This window comes from Anser anser (genome assembly GCF_964211835.1).
Source record: "Anser anser genome assembly, chromosome: Z".
Taxonomy (NCBI): domain Eukaryota; kingdom Metazoa; phylum Chordata; class Aves; order Anseriformes; family Anatidae; genus Anser; species Anser anser.
Window position 1 is genome coordinate 16,856,548 of NC_139723.1, and position 23,613 is coordinate 16,880,160.

General features: G+C 42.9%; 1 protein-coding gene across 2 annotated transcripts in view; it reads left to right on the forward strand.

Annotated features, from left to right (window-relative positions):
• Positions 1–8: 8 nt before the first annotated feature.
• ELP1 (elongator acetyltransferase complex subunit 1) overlaps positions 9–23,613 on the forward strand; it is a 30,374-nt gene continuing 6,769 nt past the window's right edge. Inside the window, exons 1-27 of one of the 2 annotated variants that reach the window (XM_083816487.1) lie at positions 9–224; positions 1,184–1,336; positions 3,054–3,135; positions 4,757–4,837; positions 5,175–5,260; positions 6,558–6,657; positions 7,515–7,605; positions 8,126–8,249; positions 8,900–8,990; positions 9,417–9,647; positions 9,741–9,917; positions 10,292–10,391; positions 11,045–11,227; positions 11,993–12,099; positions 12,610–12,713; positions 13,543–13,596; positions 13,698–13,803; positions 14,470–14,585; positions 15,324–15,397; positions 15,995–16,073; positions 16,226–16,305; positions 17,204–17,344; positions 18,474–18,559; positions 19,188–19,336; positions 20,184–20,307; positions 20,768–20,865; positions 22,028–22,229. In XM_083816487.1, coding sequence (XP_083672613.1) covers positions 72–224; positions 1,184–1,336; positions 3,054–3,135; positions 4,757–4,837; positions 5,175–5,260; positions 6,558–6,657; positions 7,515–7,605; positions 8,126–8,249; positions 8,900–8,990; positions 9,417–9,647; positions 9,741–9,917; positions 10,292–10,391; positions 11,045–11,227; positions 11,993–12,099; positions 12,610–12,713; positions 13,543–13,596; positions 13,698–13,803; positions 14,470–14,585; positions 15,324–15,397; positions 15,995–16,073; positions 16,226–16,305; positions 17,204–17,344; positions 18,474–18,559; positions 19,188–19,336; positions 20,184–20,307; positions 20,768–20,865; positions 22,028–22,229 — 3,172 coding nt within the window. In that variant the 5' untranslated portion in view covers positions 9–71. The remainder of the gene's footprint in view (positions 225–1,183; positions 1,337–3,053; positions 3,136–4,756; positions 4,838–5,174; positions 5,261–6,557; positions 6,658–7,514; positions 7,606–8,125; positions 8,250–8,899; positions 8,991–9,416; positions 9,648–9,740; positions 9,918–10,291; positions 10,392–11,044; positions 11,228–11,992; positions 12,100–12,609; positions 12,714–13,542; positions 13,597–13,697; positions 13,804–14,469; positions 14,586–15,323; positions 15,398–15,994; positions 16,074–16,225; positions 16,306–17,203; positions 17,345–18,473; positions 18,560–19,187; positions 19,337–20,183; positions 20,308–20,767; positions 20,866–22,027; positions 22,230–23,613) is intronic. The other variant, XM_083816488.1, reaches the window with a different exon arrangement.

A 23,613-nucleotide genomic window follows, 5' to 3' on the forward strand; every position in this document is an offset into this window, starting at 1 on the left:
CGCTCCCGGCGCATGCGCCCTCGCCCCGCCGCGCCGCGGTAAGATGGCGGCGCCGTGAGCGTCACTTGGCCATGAGGAACCTGCGGCTGCACCGCGCCGCCGGGCGCCGCCCCGCCGCCGTTCCCTCCGGCGCCCCGCAGCGCTTCTGCCTCGGCGCCGAGCCCGGTGTGGTGCTGGTGGGCTCCCGGCGCGGCGTGGTGGAGCTGGGCGCCGCCGGGCAGCCGGTGAGCGCCGCGGATCGGGGCGGTGTTAGGCTCGGGGGGATGGAAAATGGAGGGGGGAGTAGCTCGGGGAGGGGGGGGACATCTCCGATAAAAAAATCCTATTGAAACGTGCTCTGATACCTCCGAGGCATTAAATTCCTTCCATGGGTTCAGTGCTGAAGCTAACTGGCACAAGGGCTTTGGGCTTTCCTGGGGGCTTTTCCTTTTAACGTTTTTGAAGAAGGACGCTTTCTAGAAATCCACATTGTGGTCTGTCTGTGAGTGCTATCAACTCTAAAATACCTTAAGAACTCAAAAAAGTACCCAGAAGCCCATGTGAAGTTGTTTAATGCATCAGATTCTTTTTTATTATTATTCGTTTTGTGGTCTTTATGTTTCTAGTCTATGTGATTTTAATTAAATTATTTTTATTTCCATGATGTTTCAATGTGCAAAACACGTGTGCAATTAAATAGAAGGAACTGGCTTATGTAACAGTTGTAAATCTCATCCTTGTTTTGCTGGACCTGAACGCACATCCAAATGTTTCTGTTCATCTGAAATTTTCTGTGCTGTGTCTCAGTAAAGTCTGAATGATCCCTTAAAAATATAGGGCTGCTTTAAGCAGCTTCCTGTTAACCTCTTAATGTTAACAGTGTGTGAAGTATGTAAAGGCAGTTGAAAGATGATTAGCAAGACAAATTGGAAGCTGCAGTATTGTCATTCACTGTGTGATCTCTTACATGATTTTTTTCATCATCTGTCTAGCTCTTTTAACACAAGAGAACTTTCACTATGGATAAGTGAATAGAAGTGTTTGCACGTTGGCTTTTCTCTGATACATCCATGTGCTAGCTGCTGCCATGCAGTGCTTTGTGTAACTGCAGTAGATGAAATACGCTCTTAGTTGTTACTCTGTCATTTTTGTAGAAATGTCAGGTGATGTGCAATTATTAAGCTATTGGCCTCTCCATGTCTAGGTGACAAGAGAAGTTTCTTTGACTGCTGAGGGTTTTATGCCGGAGGATGAAAGTGGCTCCATCGTTGGTGTCGAAGATCTTCCAGAGCAAGAATGTGTGTGTGTTGCCACAGCAGCTGGAGACATCCTACTGTGCAATCTCAGCACAAAGCAGGTAATGTGGCAGGAAAGAGAGAACAGTACAGAGAGTTTTCAAGGGGAAGTTGACAGTTTGGGGGACAGTTGCATGTTTATTACATTAAGCTGCAGTTAGTCTTCATTTCTTGGATAGATAGGTTGATTTCTTTGGAAGCCTTGGGCAGAATCAAGTACAGAGTATACACACCATAAATGAACCAGAATCTAAACTGCAGCTTGCATGTCCACAGCCTCAGTCCTGCATGCTTGCTCAGGGGGCTGTTGGCATACAGTCAACAGCACTGGATCCATTGGACAAACAGTCTCACAGCAATAGGATATTGTTGAAACTCCATACAGAATAATGTAATCCATAATTCACAGGTTTGTTAATGTTTTTTATCAGTCAGTACAGAACTTTGTGCTTAGAAAATTGTGCAGAAGTGAGTTAACTGAAGAGAGAAGAAACAGTTGTATGTTAAGATTTGAAGACTGGTTGGAATAAAATATTAAAAAAATAAATCCCAGCTGAGTAAGTGGGGCAGGAACTGAGACACTTGCTTTCTGTTCCCTCCTTGTTATCCGATTTGTACTGTCCTCAGTAAAATGCTTAAACTCTACAGTAGCATCTTCTGAAGTCTGCCTCACCTCCCCGAGTAATGGCCCAACAGTGCAGGTGTATGTAGATAGGAGAGGACAGTGGCCTGTCTGGTCTGGGCTGGCTGCCAGTTTGTGGTTATTTGCAGCTCACCTCTTTGGGTTCTTGTTTGGGTTTGATTTGCAAATACCATTTAAATATAAAAAGAACTATATCTGAAAACCATGCCCTTCATTGCAACTCAGTGTGTGTCATAAAGGGAATAAAGATAAAAAGATCTGATATATGGGACTTTTCTTGCACTGGTATATGGGTCAGACCTCATATTTAACTTAAAATCCTTTATTTCAAGGCTTTAGGCCTTACCGTCTGAGTTATAAAGATGTATACTTTCGGTGCAGTCTGGGAACCAAGAAGCCTTGAAGGTTACTCTGCTTGTTCTGAAACTTATTGTATGTGGATGATATTTACTGTACAAGAATATATGGTCCTATTCTTCTCACCTGGAAAAAAAAGATATCCAAGCTGAATTTCTTGAATCACATTATTTTGCTGTTCATTATGAATGTTCTGTTCCGTGGCCTTTTGCAAATCAGGGTAACAGTGCAGTGGGTAGAGAACTTCTGTCACGGTATTGTTTATACACCCATAATATCTCAGTAGAATGGCTTAGTTTTTCATAACCTTCTTTGAAGGTAGTTCAGCTATCACATTTTGAACTTACAAACAGCTTTTGGGGTCAGGTTTTGAATGGATGTAGTGCCACTTCACTGCACATTGGAATTTTCTAGGTAAAAACAGTTACGTCTGTGTTGTATGACATCAGACTGGTTACCAGTAGAACCGCAGACCCAATCTGTGGTAGTATTACTGTTAAGACTATTACATGCTAATGTAAGACTGAGAGCTGCAAAATAAAACTCTGGGAAAAACTGGTAGAAAATGCTGATCTGTAGATTATTTGGGCTCACATACATAAATACCATGGAACCGTCATTTGGTTAGAAATATTTCTTTTGTTTCATTCAACACAAAGGGTGAAATAACTCCTGTGACTTTTCTAGGTATGTGAGGATTTCCTTCAGTCAGTGACTGATGTCGGGATGGTGTTGCATTGGTGTTGCTGCTCACCTGTGATATTGCTTCTGTCTTACAGGTGGAATGTGTCGGAAGTGTGGACAGCGGCCTGAGTGTCATGAGCTGGAGTCCCGACCAAGAGCTCGTTTTGCTTGCAACAGGTATTAACAACTACCTGTAAGCTTTCTGCCCTGAAGAGTGAAATTCACTATGACCAAAGTGTAAAATACAGATAATTTTAAGATAAGGAAAACAAGATACAAAGTCATGAAACTGGGATTAAGACTTTGAAGAAGAGAAAAAAGACCTTCTGATCCTATATATTGTTTCATTTCATAATCCATGAGGAGCTTTAGTGATCCTAGCTGAGTTGTTCAGACCCAAAAAGTGATTTTTATAGAAAATAATATTTCATTAGTCTTTCAGGTCTTCCAGGGAGGTATATTTTTGATCTTGCAATAAAATGTGAATATTCCTGTGTTATAAGCCCATTTGATTGTTTAATAAATATTGCTTCTTGTCCTCTGGTAAGAAATACCTGTGTTACAAGCTTTACTACAGATATACCTCTCCTTGACAATAAACTTAGCCTCAGGCAAAACAAAATCACAGGGTATCACAGGTTGGAAGCAAACTCTGGAGATCATGTATTCCAACCATTCTGTTCAAAGTGGGTTCCCTAGAAAAAGTTGCTGGGAACTGTTCCCAGTCAGGTTTTTAATATGTCCAAGGATAGAGACCCCACAAACTCTGTGGGTAGCATGTTCCAGTCTTTGACCACCCACACAGTAAAAACTTAAAAGTAAAAAGGGTCACTTCCATTGACTTGATGGCATTGCTTCCAGTGCAGCTTATGCTGCTGTTGGTGTCCTGTGCAGCAGGGACCTCGTGCCTCAGGACACACATGGCATTTTCTGCTAAGATGCTTTCCAGCTTCTTGGCTGCCAAGTCTGTCCTACTGCCTGAGATTATCACTTCCCAGGTGTGGGACCTGGCTTTTGTCCTTGTTAAGCTTCAAGAGGTTTCTGTCAGCCTGTCTCTTCCACATAACGAGGTCCTCTGGATGGAAGCACAACCTTCTGCTGTACCTGCCTCTTTTCCCAGTTTTGTGTCATCTGCAAACACGCTGAGGGTCCTGTCATCCAGGTCACTAATGGAGATGTTAACCAACATTGGCCCTAGGTCCGCAGGTCCAGTGGTGGTGAAGTATCACTCGTGACCAGCCTCAAGCTGGATTTTTTGCCACTAACAAGCTTTTGGACTTGTCTGTTCAGCCAGTTCTCAGTCCACAGTCACTGTTCATTGATCCATCCTGTTTTCCATGAGTTTGTCTGTGATGTTATGGGAGACGGTGTCAAAGGCCTCCTCTGAGTCAAGATAAATAACCACTGGTCTCCCCATATATCCACAAACCAGTCATTTCACTGTAAAAGGCAATCAGATAGGTCAGGTATGATTTCCCCTTCATAAATCCATGCTGACTACTGTCAATCACCGTCATACCTTGAGTAAAAATGTTTATGAAGTGCCAGGTACTTACTTCAAAAGTGTAAAGAACTCTTTAAGGTTAGTTCAGGAATTATATTTCTGAAGAGAGAGACTTGAAGATGTCCTTCCATTACAGTTTGAGATTTTCTGTTTTGAAGGATGCATTCTCTTTTGTATTGTGCTAGAAATACTTTTATACTGAATTCCATTACAAAATAGTAGGATAATAGAGGAAAACATTTTGATCTGCTGGAGATCTCAGTACTAATGCCGTATTTGATCTGTACCCTGCAGGTCAGCAAACTCTCATCATGATGACAAGGGATTTTGAGCCAATTGCTGAAAAGCAAATCCACCAAGATGAGTTTGGAGAAGGTAAGAGGTGCATGAAATAAAGTTGCTTGGACTATTTTCGTTGGTGTGTTGTAAGCAAGTATAAAGAAAAGAAATGGAGTGCTTACTAGACCCTAGGAGACGTTTTAGACTGTAGTTCTTTTAGGCAGCTGGAAGGGAATGCCGGTATTGTATTTATCAGTGGAAATTCAAACAAGTTCCCTGTACCGGAAGACTTTCTGGGCTATGTCAATTTCCTCCAATTTGTTTAGAGTTAAACTTGGGTGGATGGAGTATGTGGCGTGATGCTGTAGTTGTTAACCACAATGTGCAACGTAACTCTGTAAATCTTCCACCACAATGATTATTTCTTCCTCAGGAAAGTTTGTTGCTCTTGGCTGGGGTAAAAAGGAGACACAATTCCATGGATCAGAAGGAAAACAGGCAGCACATCGCAAGCAAACGGTATTACGTTATTTTTCTTACAGTAGGTCTATACTTTTCAGAGGGAAGATACGTATAAAGAAAGCTTCTGTTGTTTCTGCTCTGCTAGTTTGACACTGCCTTTCCAGGTAGTTGTCTTCATAGTCTCCTTCTGATTGTTTCTGTTATTTGTGATTCAGCATTTTTATCCTCTTCCTAAATCAGAACAGCAGCTGGAAGTAGTTAAGGCTGGTTCATATGGAGCTCAAAGCAAGATTTGTAAGTGCTAATGCTTGCTGATGTAAAGCCACCCTTGAATCAGCATGGCAGATGTTGCTGAACATGTTCTATATATCAAAATATTTATATATCCAAAAGCTATAACATGTAGTTCAGTTTGCTCCGTGAAGGCAAGAGTTTAAGGACTTGGGCTACTGACTGCCACCAGTCATGTGAGGTGACTCTGTGCCTGTAAGTTTTTGGTCTGTGTTCCCTTGTTTGACTCTTCTTCATTTAAGTCTTTTTTTTCTTTTTTTTTTTTCTTTTTATGAAAATTCAGGTAGCTAACAAACTCCACTGCTGGGTTTTTCTTTCTAGTTTTTATTTTTTTTAAGGCTATACCATTCCTGTATTTTGGAAATGAAAACTGACAGGAAAATGTGTCGCCCAGATTAAAACAGTCCTGCTGAAACATGATAGGGTACCACGAAAAGAGATGAAATGTGTCCTTCTCTAGCTTTACTATTAGGAAGGATGGACCAGGATAATGTTTGGCTGTATCTAGAAAAATATGCCTAGTTTGGCCAAGTTAAAGCTCTGAACAGCTGCCTTTGTATGTGTATTCTGTTGAGATTTTTTTTTCCTGTTTTGTTCTGTGAAGAACCTCTTTGCTTTGAAAAATGCTACTTCTCATCCCAGCTTCTGTCTGTCATACAGTCTGTCTGGACAGCATGCCTTTCTCTCCTTCCAAGGGATGTTGACTCTTGAGTACTGGTCATGAACAAACCTTGGCTCGCCCTTGCAGCGTGTCCAGCTTGGGCACAGCTGGTCTGTAAGGAGAGACTGAGGTGAAAGGGAAGCATATCATGTGATCATAGAATAGATGGTCGTATGCACATACAGGAGGAACAGATTGAATTGACAGACAGTTTTAATGCTAGCATCTCCTAAAATAACATTCTGAGTAGTGAATTCTAAACTTTGCAGTCTCACGATTGTTTAATGGGTCGATTTCGTGCCAAGCCTCTTGAAAGAGCTGTCTTAGCAATGCAGTCTGCTTAGACAAAGCCAGCAGTTGCCTTCCTAAGCTTTGATGCAACTTTCTTTTGTATGACTTCAGGAAGTATCACCTACTTCAGCCTGGGATGACAGCAGGCCTCGGGTGACATGGAGAGGAGATGGGCAATTTGTTGCCGTGAGTGCTGTCTGTCCAGAGACAGGTATAGTAGCAAATTTCATTGAAATATCAACTTGTTTAAAAGTCTCGCTAAGTGGAAGTGAGACAAGGCAAGAACTGGCTAGTGTCCGTGGTCTCTTGGCTACTTAAAACTGGGGATTTGAGCTAATCAGTTGTTCCTTCCTCTTTTTTTGATGTCAAAGGCTCAGAAAAGCATTTCGTAGATGTGGTCTTTTAAATGCTTTCTTGTCAGTTTGGTTTTTAGTCCAGTGAGAGGCCAGGAGAGGTTACCACTGAGTAGTTACTGCCTGAACTGCTTTTTTCACCAGTTGTAAGCCACTGCTTGAGTAAGCAATCTCTTTCAGGTTCCTAATACCAAGTGCATGTGTCTGACTGTTGCAGTACCCACAGTCCCTCATAGTAAGAATTTGGTCTTGCAGGTTTTTAAGTATTGATAATACTTATTGATAATACTCTGGGTATTGTAATTGTTGTCTTCCATGATTAATATTCCTGAGCAGTTCAAATGTTTTTGGTCAGTATATTGAACTGTACCAAAGACCTGTTTCTCCACTAGTTTGGTTTTTGAACCTCAGTACTTCAGATTAGGAAGATTTTGCGTATAGAAGACAATTTAAATGTTTTAGTAGAGAGCAAAATGGCTACCACTGAGCTAATTCAAACTGAAATTGCTGCTTATTTGAGTAGAGTCACTCAATTACTATGAAAGAACTTCCTGAGACAGAAGTTTTGATGCGCTGTTGTTACCCCTAAGGTGTACAAAAGCAATCTCCTTTCTATTCATGAGCATCCAAATTTGCTCTCACACCATCGTGAAAATTAAGATTCTCTTCCTGGTATTTTCTTACACCCTTTTCTCCCTGCCTTTTCAACCTCTAGGCGCTCGAAAGGTCCGGGTGTGGAACAGAGAGCTTGTGCTGCAGTCAACAAGTGAGCCTATCTCGGGATTAGAACAAGCACTGGCCTGGAAGTGAGTAGCAATGAACCTGCGTAAGGGCTGCAGAGTGCTTGTTTTTATTCCCTAGCCACTGCCTTTGCTTAGCATTGATTTCATTCTCCCGTGTTTGTTTGTTTTTCTCAAAACTTGAAGAAAGCTGTCTTCTGATCCATTACATGGAAGGGTATCCTCTTAAGACCTGAAAAACCTAATACTTGCCTTACACGTGGGAAGAAGGGATAGATTCTTTGCACTGTCTCAATATCAGGTGGTTTGGGATTTAACTGTGTAAAATGGAATATTACAGGTGCCGTTGCCTGTGCTGACACTTACCTGCTCACCTGAGGATGTTAGGGGCCCTGTGAAATGTTTGTGCTGCACCTGTGACTTTGTCTGAACAGTGCTGAGGAAAACAGACCCCCTGCTGCCCTTTTCTTCATGTCTCGTGTGAAAGCTTCCTCTCTGGAGAGAGGGAAGATGGTTGGTGTTTAAAATGACAGTTAGCGATTGTGTGAGCAACCACTGTTCCTTTTACTTTTTTTTTTTTTTTAAGGCCCTCTGGAAACTTGATAGCATCCACACAAGAAAAACCCAACAGACATGATGTGGTTTTCTTGGAGAAGAATGGACTTCTTCATGGGGAGTTCACCCTCCCGTTCCGGAAGGGGCAGGTCAAAGTGAGTGCTGTGTCTGGGCTTCTTTCATTAGACTGTAGTGAAGAGGAAGACTAGATCTTTATCCAGATTCTAAGAGGAATTTTGTGACTTTGCACTTAGTGCTGGTCCTAGTGGAAGAGAGAACAGTGAAGATGCAATGCCTTCTGCAGCTTTCAGTACAGAGGAAAACTGGTATGTTGTACCCCTAGGGTACTGCTGGCCTCTGTATACTTTCTGTTAGGCAAATGCTTCAAAAAATGCAATTTAGGATGTCAGCTCATGCAGGAGTGAGGTGAAATAACTCACATTGTCCCGAGTAATGTAAGTGAAAATCTGCTACTAAGGCGTTGTTTCAGCTTCTGCCTTTGGATGCTGAGAGGTCTTTTGGCAGATCATTTCTCAGTGCCAAGGTCAACAAAGAGAATTCTGCTGTCCCATTTGTGTGTAACCTCTTCAGCTGTGTACAACTGCTGTGATGGGTTCTGCTTCAGGGCGCTTTGCTCCAACTGTCAGGAACTTTGCAGTATGCAAGTACTGTGTTAGTACATTAAGCCATGTACCTTACGTTGTTGAAAATAAGGAGCAACTCATGGTCTTGAAAACTGATCTGGAATACAGCCGCTCTTTGCAGAGGTGGCAGTATCCAATAAGAGCCATCTTTTGTTTTGCAGGTTAATGAACTCCTTTGGAATGCAGATTCCACGGTCCTGGCTATTTGGCTGGAAGAGCTGAAGACTGAAAACTCCAACCCAAACAGTTACGGTGAGAGTACTCTGTGAGGCTCTGGATTTTACACTTGCCTGTGAATGTGGTCGGCAATGGATATTCCTCTTCAGGGTAGAAGACTTTGGGCTGGCTTATCTACAGCTTTGAGATCCCTCTGCAGGTCAGGAAGAAACGCTAGTTAGCTTGAGCTCAAAGCATCTTCCAGGCTGCTGTATCTGGAGGTGGTATTACATGGAATGCTTAGGGTGTGATCCCGTCCCTTCTCAGAGAGAGGAGATAGAGGAGTTCTAAGATCGACTCCTTTGATCAAAATCAGGGGTTACAATTTTCTTGTGCTGGGTGTTGTATGACAGAGCCTATGGTCTGGAGGGTAAAACTGTTAAATCACCTGCAGAAGAGCAGTGGGGAGGGTTTGAGATGGGTGTCAAGTAGTAATCTCTGGTAACCTTTTTTAATCTATAGTTCAGCTATGGACCACAGGGAACTATCACTGGTACTTGAAGCAAAGTCTGCATTTTGGCAACGTGGAAAAAAATAAGTTGGTGTCACTGCTGTGGGACCCAGTGATCCCATACAGACTGCATGTACTCTGCCAGGGCTGGCAGTACCTCTGCTATGACTGGCACTGGACCACAGACCATGGGATGGGGCAGAACAGCCAGCACGTGGCAAATGTGGCTGTCATAGATGGAGGTAAGATTCCTGCTTTCAGTAAAGAACCTAATAAGAGCCTTTCTGAGATATGAAATTTGTTACAGCTTGGTTTCTTTCTGCTTTCTTCCACAGATAAAGTGCTTGTCACAGCATTCCAGCATGCTGTGGTGCCTCCACCCATGTCTACCTATGAGCTTCAGCTCAAACAAGCAGTTAATCAGGTTGCATTTCACACAGATCCTAAACATAGTGGAGACATGGCTGTCCTGGATGCTGATAACAAGATCACTGTATACAGATATGGTGAGAGTATGTTTCACTATTGTTTTTTAACAGAAATCCTGTCCCTGACACTTGGAATCAATCTGGGATTAGCTATACAGGGTCTGTTTGAGCTAACCAGCACTTTCCAAAGCACTGCTATAAACAGGGTAATAGTGTGCTGTTGGACAAGAGACCATTGCTGCAGTCTCTCAGGTATGCGTTGTGACATTACAAGGTAGTTCTGTTCCTCAGGGTGAATGTTAATAAGGAGGAGAATATGCTGGTTGTACATGTAGAGGTGGTATATTTTATATTTTCATAATCGCTTCCTGTAGCATCTTTTTTTCTTTATAAGAATTAAGATGGAAGGGACTCTGTTGGCAGAATGTCTGAACTCTATTTTGTTCTGTGTTCGTTAGGACAGAGAACAGTGAAGGACCCCACTATCAGGTTAGGAGCTGTGGGTGGAAATGGATTTAAAGCTGATGTGGAAACGCCACACCTGGATAAAACATACAGGTAATACAGAACTAGTGCAACTGCAGTGGGGAGAAAAGGGCAGTGCCTGGCTGAACGGTCACAGCTGTGACCACTGTCTCAAGCTTTTGGAGAGCTCATCTGATAACGTGGCTTTATTGTGCTGAGGCTGTAGCTTCTATTAGTGCTAAGGACTGGAGAGTGCAGTGGGTAGTTCATCCCAGGAAATACCCTTGACTGCTAGTAACAGCACTGAGGTGGCTTTTCCTGTGCCTGGTGCTCTTGGCCTTGTGGTGCTGCAGCTTTCTCCAACTCCCAGAGCCACAGGAATGGCTGTGCAGTGCCCAGGCTTGTGAACATATGCATAGGAACCAAGCTTCTTATATAGCAAGGCCAGTGACAAGGTTAAACAAACAAAAACCTTACTCTACGTTTACTCCTGTACTCAGGTGGCATGGAGACAGCACAGCCTAGGGAAAGCTGGTGGGGCTCCCTGGGTCTCATCCTTCATCTCCAGCGTGGTAGGATTTGTGCTTTCAGTGACTGTCATTTTCTGCACTGGACTCCTAGCCATGCTGTGTGTCTCTACAGTCAAGCTGTGCCTAGGAGGATCTTTGCTTTCTGCAATAAGGTTTTTGATGTGAAAACTAAAATCAAGTTCTATTTGCTTCATGGTCTCTCTTATTTCATGACAGGGTTGATCTGGGCAGCAACGCCAATGAGATGATGCATCCTCTTGGGCTCCGATCTCTGACCTGGCTGCCAGATGACAGCTTCCTGGTGGTCGGTCAGGATCAGCATGCTTCTCAGTCTGTCCTTCACCATCTGACTGCAGCACCTCATGTGACTGGAGCTGAAGAAGAGCACCTGAATTTACGGTACAAGAGGTTTCAGTTGTGGGTGAGGTCTGAGAGTGCCTTTGGGCTTAGAAGGAACTGTCTCTCGTGCATTCTGGAGGCTGTTGGGGGACTGGCCTTGGGGGATTTGGCTGTCTTCCTGCAGGAGAACAAAACAGCTCATGAAGCTGCCTGCACGTAGTCATAATGCCTACGCCCAGCCTGACAAGATGTGGTATGCCAGCATGCCTGTGTCAGTACAGGATATCTCTATTAGTTTCTCTGAAGTCCAGGCCCTTGGAGCAAGTTTCTCAGTTCTACCATTTGTCCACATTACTAAAGTCCAGAGAGGACTGGTAGCAGTTGTTATTCCTGTATTCCTCCTCCAACTAACTGCTGGTCTTTGTGCAGTCAGCATGAAAAGAAGCCAAGTGGGCTACAAAAATCTGCTTCACAGAGAGATCCTGAGAGTCACTTTCTGCAGCACTTACAAGGCAAAGGCAGGGTAATTTGCATATGAACTGTAGATTAGAACAAAAGAAGTGTGGGTTTTCCAGAGTGCTGTAAGTGTGCAGACAGTGACTAGCACTAAACACTGATTGACTCAAGTTGTTGGTGCTCTTTTTTGCCAGTGTCAGCTCATGTAAGTGTGAAAAGACTGAAGAAGGGTGTAAGGATTTACATGATGAAGATATGGGCCCGTGCTGGAGATGTACACCCTTCAATCTGGCCCCAGGAAATGGAGGATTAGGGTGTTAAATGTATCCACAATGACTGATGCTCTGTGTCTTCTGTACCTTGCCCCAGGTTGTCTGTGCCTGTAGATGGAGAACTGATAAGCCTGTGCTGCAGCCCAGTGACCAAAACTGTAGCTCTACAGCTGGCCGATGGACGGATCCTGAAGTACCTCTGGGGTAAGTTGGACCCTATTAAGGCCCCCTGGCCTGAGGTATAGTTGTTTTTTTTTTTAAAAAAAAGATCTTAAAATGTTTAATGATGATTTGACTTGCAGGGACATGGGTGACCCTTGATAGTAGTTAGTGCTGCATTTCGTGCTCCTTCTTCTGGTCCCACAAATTGATTAAAAATAGTGATTTTCATCTGAAAGCAGTTAATGTTGTTGAGAATGATAGCTCTGACTTTGTGATTTGAAAAGATGACAGCTGGTTTAGAGGCTTCAGAAGTGGTGACTGAATGCCACATCCTTGGCACTTCTCATTCTGTAGTGGAATAAAGGTGCTTCTGAGCCTCTAGAAGTTACCACCTTCTTTTCTGCCATATGCTGGACTTACATTTTAGCATTCCTCCTCTCCATGTCAGATACTGTCAGATACTTGCAGCTGTAGTTTCTTGAGATTTACATTATGGGGCTGTAATGTCTGAATCTTTGTCTGGAAAACAGTCTGATCTTCTTTGCTCTTCAGAGGCTTCTCCTCCAGTCATTGAGCCCTGGCAGACTAGCAGTGGCCATGCTGTCCAGTTCCCCCACCTTTGCGTGCAGACTGCTCTCACGGGGATTGGTGGTGAAGTAAGTAAGACTGTGAGCAGTTTAAATTCCTAACTTACCTGTTCTCTATGTCAAATGTGCACTATAATTTTATGCCCAGGGTCCAATGATACTTCTTAACTGGGTTCTTTGTAAGACCCTATGCAGATCTGACAGCACATCTTTCCTTGTCTTCTAGAGCATTTCTGATGGCTTGCAGGTAACATCCAATCTCCCCTTCCTGTTAATAACATGAATAATCTAATTGAAGAGCAAGGAATTTCAATTTTAAGATTTCCATCAGTCACTGCTGTGCACTCTGTGAAAACAGCATTTTGCTCTGTTTTATCCAAAGTTACCCTTTTAGCAAATACATCTGCTCTGAGTTACTGCAGATCTACTGCTACTAGTGTTCCCTGTTGATGGTTTCTTGATAGTTACAACAGCTTAAGGAATGACTAGCTATTTTGCTGCTATTTTCAGGGTTTCTTTCCTTCAGTGGGTATCCAGGTGAATGCAGTATGGAGTTGCTTTATGCTCTTCTCCTCTGTACTAGTGTCTATCCTCCGTTACTTTGCACCTAAAGCTGCTAAATAAAATAAACTAAATGGTCTGGTGTGGCTTCTGCTTTTGTTATGTTTCTGTGACAGGGTAAACCAAGCTAGTTTTCCAGCCAGAAGTATTTAAAGACACTTAGGTAAGCCCTCCTGGAATAGAGATTGCCTGACTTCCTGTCCAGCTTTTCTAGATCATTCACATGAGGTAGTTGATACTCAGTTGTAAAGCACTTGAGTCCATTGGCAGTCACTGTGGTGAAACGCTGGAGATTGTGACGCTGATTCCTCATACTTGTCATCCTTTTCATTTACAGGAGGTGATCTTGGGCCTCACAGATCGATGCCGGTTTTTTGTTAATGACACTGAGGTACCAAAGCATTTGCCCCTTACTTTGTCCCCTTTTCCTCTGCCAAAGGCAGATTCCCTTTTCTGCTCTGTACAGCAATAAACACAGTAATTTTTCTACAGGTTGCTTCCAACATCACCTCATTTGCAACATACAATGAATTTTTGTTGGTGACAACCAACTCCCACACCTGTCAGTGCTTCTGTTTGAAGGACATAACAGTGAAAGGTAAATGCCAGTTCTGCCTGTCTGCTGGCAGCTCATGACCGTTGTCTTGGAACTGCAATGTGTCCCCATTTTTCCACATCCAAATCTGCTGTATTTGGGTCACTCAAAGCAGCTACTTCAAGACAGAGGAAGAGAGCTGCTTGGAAAAATTTGCAAGAGAGGAAGGAGCACAGGAGATTGACTCTAAATACCATGCATTCCTTCCAGGGAGCAGGATTTGTCCTATGATTGTTCCCTCCCTATTTTCAACAGCTTAGCCCTGCATTCTCTCCTTCCCTTCATGTCCAAAAAAAGAAAAGGTGCTCTGGTATTCAAGGGCATGTGGCAGAGTAGGGATCCCAACAGGAAGTTTCTGTCCATTAGGGAGATGAGGCCCTCATGAAGGTCAGGATAACTGGTTATTGGCGCTTTACACCTTTCAGTGCTCCTCTCTCTGGTGCATTAAGCTTTATGTTCCTGGTGTATAGAGGACATATCTCTACTTTGTACAGCAGTGCTCAGCACTAAAAGGTTCTCAACCTGCTTGCGGCCATTAAGGACCATTGATGTATTGTTGACTGAGCTGGTGAAGTACGAGACCTTGCAGAGCTACACAGGAAAGCTGTCCAGGTGGCACTGTGCAGTGGTGTGTGTGTGTGTGTCTGCTGATAACTGTGCTGTCTTCAGCCCTTCAGGCTGGCCTGAGCAGTGCTGCAGCCCCTAACAGTGAGACCCTGCGCAAGGTGGAGCGAGGCTCGCGTATCGTCACCATTGTGCCTCAGGACACAAAGGTTGTGCTACAGGTCAGTGCTCTGCCCATGTCTGCTGAGGTTTGCTGTCAGGGTGTAGAGGGCTTGTCTCAGTAGGTAGCTGATCAAACTGCAAATAATGCACACACAGCACTACAAAGCTGATCTCCTATCCTGCTGCAGCACAGCACCTCCAATCTCCAGGCTAGATATGGAACGATTTTGAGCATGTCTCTGGGAGTTAGTTTGAGCACAGGCAACTGTGTGCCTACCAAATTGGGGGTGTTGTTCAAATTCCTACTGGCTGAGGCAGATTAATGTTATGTATTGTGGCCTTTCCTGTGAATCTCAGACCCGCCTCTTAGTACTTGCCATATGTTCTAGCAACCCTCCATTAGATTTGGCATTAAGTTTGTCCAAAGTTTGGAGTGCTGTGCTCACTCTTGAGAACCAGCAGAGGCTGACAGAACATGGAAGGATTCATCTGTAATGGACCTCTGGAGGTCTGTAGCCTAACATCCTCTTCAGAGCAACAAGAACCGGAAAGCTAGATCAGTTTGCTCTGCGTTTTGTCCGGTTGTGTGGGGTCTAGATTCCTGAGGAAGGAATGTTTCTGAGCTGAGAGAATTTTCAGATGATTCAGGTTAAGTGAAACTGTTCATTGAAGTGAACAAATAGGCCCATGAAACTGCAAATAGCAGACAGGCCTAAAAGAATTAGCCTCTACTCACTTCGTCTTCAGTGTAGTCTGAGTAGCTACAAAGAAGTAATTGTGTGGATCTTCTACTGCAGATGCCAAGAGGAAATCTGGAGACTGTTCACCACCGAGCTCTGGTTCTTGCCCAGATTCGAAAGTGGCTAGACAGGTAAATGGAGTCAGCATATTCTGGTTTCTGTCCCCCTTGCTGAGCTGTTGAGAGGCTGGATGCCCATCTCTTGCAGTGCTGCAGAAGTGCGGGAGGCTAGACTCAGAGGAACTGGCTATCTAGGTAGGAATGAAAATGTTTCTGGGGCTACCACCTTGAAGTCAAATTTTCAGCAGTCCCATCTACCTCAGATTTCACCGTTGAGGGCCTTATTTATGTGCTGAAACTGCATGGTTGGGAGCAATCTTGGTCTGCTCCATTCTCCAGACATTTTGTTAAATAATTTTATGTTCAAGTTTTCTGAAACAGAAGTTGGTCCATTAGACTTAGATGTAGTTCTCTAAGAGAGGAATATAAAAATGCAAAGCCTGCCCCTGACCTACTGCAACCTCATCTACTGGTCCGCTCAACTGCAGAGGCTGGCAGTGAACAGGATTGACCTTGCACAGTTTTTCTGGAAAGCAGTCTACATGGCTTGTTGCCTAGGCTATTGTTCCCCTCCAGCCAGGTCCGTAGTTACCTCTAGTGAGCTGCCTCTATTTGTGAATATTGTACCTGTCCAATATGTAAACTATCCTTCTTGACTCATTCCCCCAGGCTTATGTTCAGGGAAGCATTTCAGTGTATGAGGAAGCTGAGAATCAACCTCAATCTTCTCTATGACCACAATCCCAAGGCAAGTATGCCCAGTTCTGTTGTGTCCTTTTCCATATCCATCTAGTCTGGTTGGATTCCTTCATCTTGTACATTCAAAGAAGGTCTTTGAACTTGCTCCCGTAGTTACTGTACTTGTCAGAATAACAGTAGCAATACTCTTGTTCATTTCAGGTATTTCTGGAAAATGTAGAAACCTTTATCAAGCAAATAGATTCTGTGAACCATATCAACTTGTTTTTCACAGAACTGAAGTGAGTATAATTCTGCAAATGGAAGCATGCATGTAATTGGCGGTGGATTGTTTTGCCAAAGTATTGGCAGCTTTTCAGTTTCAGTGGAAGGACTCAGACAGAAATCTGATGTGCTGGGTCATAAAAACTCAAGTGAGCTCAGTTGTTTCAAGGAAAGTAAGTGTATCTTTTGGGGAATTCCAACTTGGAGGCAATCGTTAGATTTTTCCACTAAGGGATTTTTAGGACACCATCTGACTGCTTTGACCTGTCTGCTGGCTTTCTGTACAAGGATAAATGTCGACAGAGAAGGTTTTGTACCCCTATAAAGAAAAGCATGACAGACCTGCTTGTCTGAGACCTGAAGCCAAGATACTTGTTTAGATTCCCAAATCAGACCTCCTGATTTCTTTCTCAGAGGTTGAGTGACAAAGAGGTTTTAAAGCACTGGTAGCTTCAAGACTTCTCAGGTTTGCTGAAGTAATTTATTTGGGAACTAGAGCTAACACTCGTTTTCTCTGTGTTTATTTTCAGTTTTGACCTGATCTTAAATCCTTGTCTAGAAGTAAAATCAAATTACTTAATTTTCAGAAGTGTTCTTTGCCCAGCGTCTCCACAGTGGATTTAGTAGAATGCAGCTGTATCTTGAAAATATTGCCTTCAAAGTTTTGTGTAACTACAGTAGTTCTGACCAGTTCTTTTTTTTTTCAGTACCTCATTTGGCTAAGAATCAGTTGGGATGGATAAGAGATGTTGGAGAGCTTTCTGGTAGTGTGGCAGATTGTGTGTCTGTACTGAATGACATATGAGCTATTTTGTTGAGTAGTTACTTTCTGCGTACATTTCTGTGTTTTAATGTTACTGTCTTTGTGCTGAACTTTGTGATGGACCAGGCTCGTATTCATGTCTTTTTATTTAGAGACGAAGATTTCACAAAGAGCATGTACCCATCTCTGAATGGTAGCAGTAACGCTCAACCACACCAGCGTCTCGATCAGAAAAAAGTAAACCTCGTATGTGATATGATGAGAGTTGCCATGGAACGCATTGACCCTGAAAAGTGAGAATTTGCTTATGGTGAAGGAGCCATTAGAGAGATTTCTGTTAAATCACCTGCAGAAAAGCGAAGCTGTCCTTAATGTCAGTTACTCTGCTTTGGATCCCCTGAGGTGAACCTGTGCTCTGCAAAGCTTGTATCGCCGTACCTTCTATCTGCTGAGGATACTCTTCTGAAAAGCACAGCATCTAATAATTCAAGAGATAGCAAAATATCTTTTCCCCTAAGTATTAAAGAAATAGAGGCAGGACGCCTACAAGGGTTTAAAAAACACACCGAATTTAGGAACACTGTGTGACATGGGGGATGGAGAGAGATGAGCAAGATTGTCATCCCAGGGAAATGCTGCCTTTATGGAGCAGATGGCATTTCAGAAAAACCTCAGCTGTTCTGTCTGAGACTGAATTATTTTTGTAAATCTTCAGCTGTATTTCTGAATGGTTACCTTTTTGTCACCATCCTCCTAGGATGAATCAAGACTAGACAAAATTAAAGGGTGGGAAAATAGGATAATATCAGTGGTTGGTGAAGCACAGTGTTAAACCCTGGGCAACTTAGGTGTGAAACAGTGGATAGAGGAGCAGCAGACAGTGGGTTGATGCTGTACCTTGAAAACTTAGACACTTTACAGCAAACAGTTTTGGTAATCAAAGCATTTCCTTACATAGGAAACCTATTTTGAAATAGTACAAGTGAATAATATGGAAGTGGAAATAATCTCCTAGAAAACTTACATTTTTATTTAAAAAAAAAAATCGTGCCAAATTTAATCTGGAAAATTACACCCAGCAATCTGAGCTTTTTGATGGGTGTTATCTCTCCATTCATGCTGGCTGGCATAGTAAGAAAGCTCATTCTACTCAAAACACACCTCCAGTCTTGTAATATGTTTGGGAAAATGTGCTAATTAAAAAAAAAAAAGGGGATGGGGGCAAAAAAAATTGATCTTCTTTGGTACATTTGGTTCTTTTCTCTTTCTCTGTTTTCCTTGAAAAAGCTTGGAATACCTGAGTAGTTTTTTTCTTTCACAGAACTGTAGAATGGTTTGGGTTGGAAGGGGCCTTTAAGGATTATCTTTTGTTTAAAGAAAGTGTTGTCTCATTTTTTTATCTACTGCTTCTGTTTTCTTTAGATACTGCCTATCAATACTGACAGCACATGTAAAGAAAAATCCTCCAGAACTGGAAATTGCTCTCCAGAAGGTTCATGATCTTCGAGGTGTTGTATCAGGAACCCAAAAGAGTTGAAAATATGTGGAGTTTGGAGGAGCTTTCATTGTTAGCGTGGTTTACTCTGAAAATTTTTTTAAGGTGGCTGTTTGTGGAGGCTGTCAGAAAAAAGAAATGTTCCTGAAACTAACTATGAAATTTGAAACTGCTGTTAATAGAACAGCAGCTTATCAGCTAAGATGAGTAGTTTTGTACTTACCCTTGTTAAGTTTTGTACTTACCCTTGGCTCATCCTTTGTCTAGGTATGTCAGCAGATAGGCCAGAGCTGGAGCTGTTTTGTCTTTCAGTTCAGAACCCAGTTTCTCCCGGCACGGAATAGGAGGTTCCTATTCTAGGTCCTGGTACCTCAAACTGTTAGACTCTGCTTTTATTCTGTGCTGATACTTTTGACTTGTCACCATTGCACACTGCACAAATTACTGTGCTTGGGATATTTTTTGAAGTTATGTGGGAAAGACTCCGCAAACAGCCAAGTAACCCCTCCTGTAAGGTGGAATGAGCCATTAGTTTGGTGGTCTGTATGTGGTGTTAAGGTTGTGCTAGATACTGCATCCATCCCTCAGACCAGTGTTCCACTGCTAATGATGTGACTGATCTTGTGTTTCTTTCATTACAGAGAGCATTTCTCCAAATGTCACAGCCGTGAGTGCAGAGGAAGCACTAAAATACCTGCTTTTCCTTGTGGATGTCAATGAACTGTATGATTATTCCCTGGGCACATATGACTTTGATTTAGTCATCATGGTGGCAGAAAAGTCTCAAAAGGTCTTGGTTTATAGTTTCAGTGAACAATTTTTCTTTCCCGAAGGTTCCTTGTAGTCTGTGAATTAGCCCACACGTTTTATTAGTCGTAGCTCTCTACACAGGCAGGATTGCAGTTGCTCAGGCCCTCTGTGTGTTTGGGGTGATGCTAGGAACGTGGCATGCCTCCTCATCTATTAGTACTTTCTGAGCACAATTTAGGGAACTTGTTTGTGCTCAAAGTGTTACAGGTCTGTTCTAGAGCAGCTCTGCAGAGTAGGGGAGGACTCTCGTCTACAGCGTTGTGGCTGCATTCTAGTTCTGTACTCTTTCAATTTTTGCTTAGTTGGTGGTGGCTACAACAATAGTGTGTATCTTCCAGCATCTGTAACTTGAAGTCTCAATGAAAATCCCTGTCAGGATCTTCACAGAGTTTCCTGATGTTACAGCAGAGCCTGTTGCCTGTCAATTAAAACATCCTATTGGTGTTACCAGGCTTAAAACACAGGAATGTGATTTTCATGACGTCTGGTGTGGAATATACCAAACAGCTTTATAAATGCAAATTGACATATGATAATAGCTAATAGTAAACAGTATTCAGTGTGATACATATCAAATAGATGGGAATTTTGAGTATCGCTAGTCTCTGGATACTGCTGAAGTTCTTGTGTGAGACTGGTAATTTAAGTTACCAGGCAAGAGTACATACACAGAATTGATTCTCTAGGATGGCTTACATTTTAATGAGAAATTTTCTTTAGTGTGTTATGGTATAATTTAAAATTTGAGGCTGTCTGCTGTTGAAGATGGGGGGTGAATAAGGATCTTAGCAGACTAACTAAGCTGCTGTTTTTATTATTCTTCACAGGACCCAAAAGAATACTTACCCTTCTTAAATACTCTCCAGAAGATGGAGACCAACTATCAGCGGTACACAATAGACAAACACTTGAAGAGATATGCAAAAGCTCTTGGACACCTCAGTAAATGTGGTAGGTGTTCTGCACATGCAGCATCTCTAAGAAATTCTGTAGTAGAACATTTCTGTTTTGAAGAACCTTTGGGGGGAAATAGCTGAAGAAGGAGAAGAATTTCACAAGATCATCTTCTCTCCTGGTAATGCTTGGTTAACTTATTCTCCATCGTTTTTGTAGTGTAGCTTGGGTCAGGGAGAAAGGCGGGCGTGTGTTTACTGTCCTGTGATCATGAAGCATAAGTCTTTGTTTTCTCCAGTTGTAGGTGACTTGTCCCCAGTTAACTCTGCTGGCAAAAGTGAAGCAAACCTTAAGAAAGTGAATCCCTTGGGTTTAGAGTGGTAGAGTAGGTGCACTTATGATCTTGCACCCAAGCACCTCTTGTTGCTTCTTAATAAAATGAACCCAGACTGGCGGGGGTCCATGAGAGTCATGTACTTTCTCTTTTGTTGCTACAAAAAATAAAATATCTCTGCAGGTCCTGAACACTTTTCTGAATTTCTGAACTTGGTGAAAGATCAGAATCTGTATTGTGAAGCCTTGAAGCTGTACCCCTCCAGCACTCAGGAGTACAAGGTGTGTAAGCATGTGTAGCATACAAGTTTTTAATTCTCTCACATAGTTGTTTGCATATCCCCCGCACCTTGAGTGAGGGCAGGAGTGAGACAACAGTCACTTGCATTCAGGTTTTGTAGGGCGTTGCTCCTCCTGTGTTGTCTGAGACCTTTCTCCAACATACTTGGAATTACTCTTCGCACTGAGCCTGCTAGGTCTGGTCATTGAAAGAGTGGCTGTTAACTTCTTTGATCTCATGTCCAAGAGAGCACCTGGGAGTTTGGTTTCTGCTGCACTGTCTTGTGGTGTGTTCATCTTGATGTTTGTGATACAGGTTTTCTGTATGGCACTTGCAGGTTGTATGGGGACATTTTGTTGCCTGTAAACTATTCTGGAGAGCGTTAGAGAGTTTGAGGCACTCCTAGACGTGCCATTTTCTAGCATGTAGGGTCCCTTGTAGATTTCAGTACTACTGAAGAACTGTAGCTTGCCCTAGGCTATTGTCAAATGTAAATGAATGCATTTAATTCAATTTAGATTTTTTTAAATGCACAACAAACAGGCCTTTGTAAAAGAAGTTGGTGAAGAAGTAAGAAGGGAGATGCAGAAACTTGTCTTTTGCAGCAAGGTGAAAGTAGAAAGGTCTCTCTCAAGAGAGATTTGTTTCTGGCTTAACATGGAGTCTTTTATTCTTTCTGTATTATTCCAGTCAAATATATCATCCCCTTCTTGATAGAGATTGTGAGCTTTGAATAGCCTAGAGAAGCTGCGTGTATTGATTTTGAACAGCCTATGCCTACAGAGTTCGAGGGCCTGCACCCTCCCTTGCCCCAGTCTTTGACTCCTAGGGTCCTTTGACTTCTAGGGAGACCTAACAAAAATTACTGGTTGGAGTAGGGAAGAAGGGGCTGATTTCCTGCAGTTTGTAGCTTACCCAGCTTGGAAAATTAGGTACTTCCTCATGTCTCTTGCTTTAGTACTGTGTGAAAAGTCTGCATGTGCTGATCAACAGCCCTTTAGATGATACAGAGTTTGAAATAAGATAGAACATTGTGCATGGAGGTTCCTCAGGGGATGAAAAGCCAGAGAGGCTTTTGTTGATGTCCACTTAATTCTCACTAGTGTAGGACTGCTGCTGACTCCACAGCTGATTTCTTGCTTCTCTTTTGTCCCTGTCTTGCAGGATATCAGTGATGCATATGGGGAGTATTTGATTCAGAAGCAGCTTTATGAACAGGCTGCACTGATATTTGCTCGGGCTGGCATCTTTGCAAAAGCACTCGATGCGTTTCTGAGCAGTGGCAGCTGGCAGCAAGCCCTGTGCATGGCTTCACGGCTTGGTTACACGACGGATAAGCTGTCCAGCCTGGCACAGAGCATGGCAGGTAGGCTTTGAGAGGGTGGAGGTAAGCAGACCAAAACTGGCTGCTCTTATTTCTCGTTCGTTCTGATTTTTCATTAAAATCAGAGAAAACCTCGGTCTTCAGCAGTGTTTTTTGTAAAGGACTGTAATTCCCATGGGTTTGTGTGATTGCACATCACCTTTGTTTCTCACAGGAACCAAAAGATGCTGGGGCTGAGCTGGTTGGCACCCAGGAGTTGCCAAGCTAGTTGTGGCCTTGGCTGCCTGGAGCTGACTGGTTTTTGCACTTTCCTAGCAACCTGTTGCTGAACTGCTATTCCAAATTGCTTCCTTGGTTAACCTCAGGGAATGGAGATTCTTTAAAGCGTCTGACGTGATTGAGGCCTCCAGATGTCATTCACACAGATACTGCCTAGTCTTAGACCTTAAAGGCTGTTGCAGAATTCGGTGCTCCATCTCCATGTTTTCTCCTTAATGCCTGCTAGCAGTTAGGACAGGCTGGTACACGTAAAGTTATGTGTGGTCCTACTGCAGGAAAAAAAGATGGGTTGTCTTAGAGTTTGTGCTCACTAGGAAACATGAGGCTTCATGCATGAGATGTGTTGTGGGCCTGGCATGTATTTCAACAAGAGAAATGGAGCATCATCCTGGGTTTTGCCATACTCAGAGGCAGAGTTTATGAAGAACCTCTTAAACAGTGGGAATGGTTTCTGGGAGTGGTCTTCCAGATTTGGATATTCCAGTATTTTCTTTTTCTATCACTTAATGCAGTTTGGATCCTTCATGACTTGTCTTTAACACTTTTTCTAGTGCCCATCTTAAATCACAACTGTAATTTAGCAGGATGAACACGTATAAGCTGTCTTCAGAGCAATTTGCTTAGGTAATATCTTCCTTCTTTTTTTTTTTTTCCTGGCCCTGTGTATCATTTTCTCACTTACACCCTAGCAGAAAAGCCAGTGCCAAAGCTGGTCCTAAGTTTTAAGGGGCTAGAAGCCCTGAATCCCATAGGTTTGATGCTTCCTGTCTATACCACAGAGAGCAACAGACAGTTCTGCCAGCAGATAGCGAGACTGTGATACACTGAAGCTTTCAAGAGAGATTTCCTGTTTTCATCCTGCCTTCCTCCACTTAGGAGACTCTTCACTATTTCTGTCTAAAATTGTAGGTGAGAGGTTCTTCAAGTGGCTATGAGAGACAAGAATCATCAATTTCACAAGCAACTGTCTGATGATGATATAGGTTAATGAATTCTTGACATCAGGCAGCCCTTCTTTTTATCATGCAAATTAAATAAGCGTCTGAGCAGGTAGAAAGTGCTACAGTGAGTGGGATGTTCCTCGACTTCATTGTTTTGTAGTAGAAAATCCAGCTGCTCCTGAAAAGCTGAACTCCACCTTTTCTCA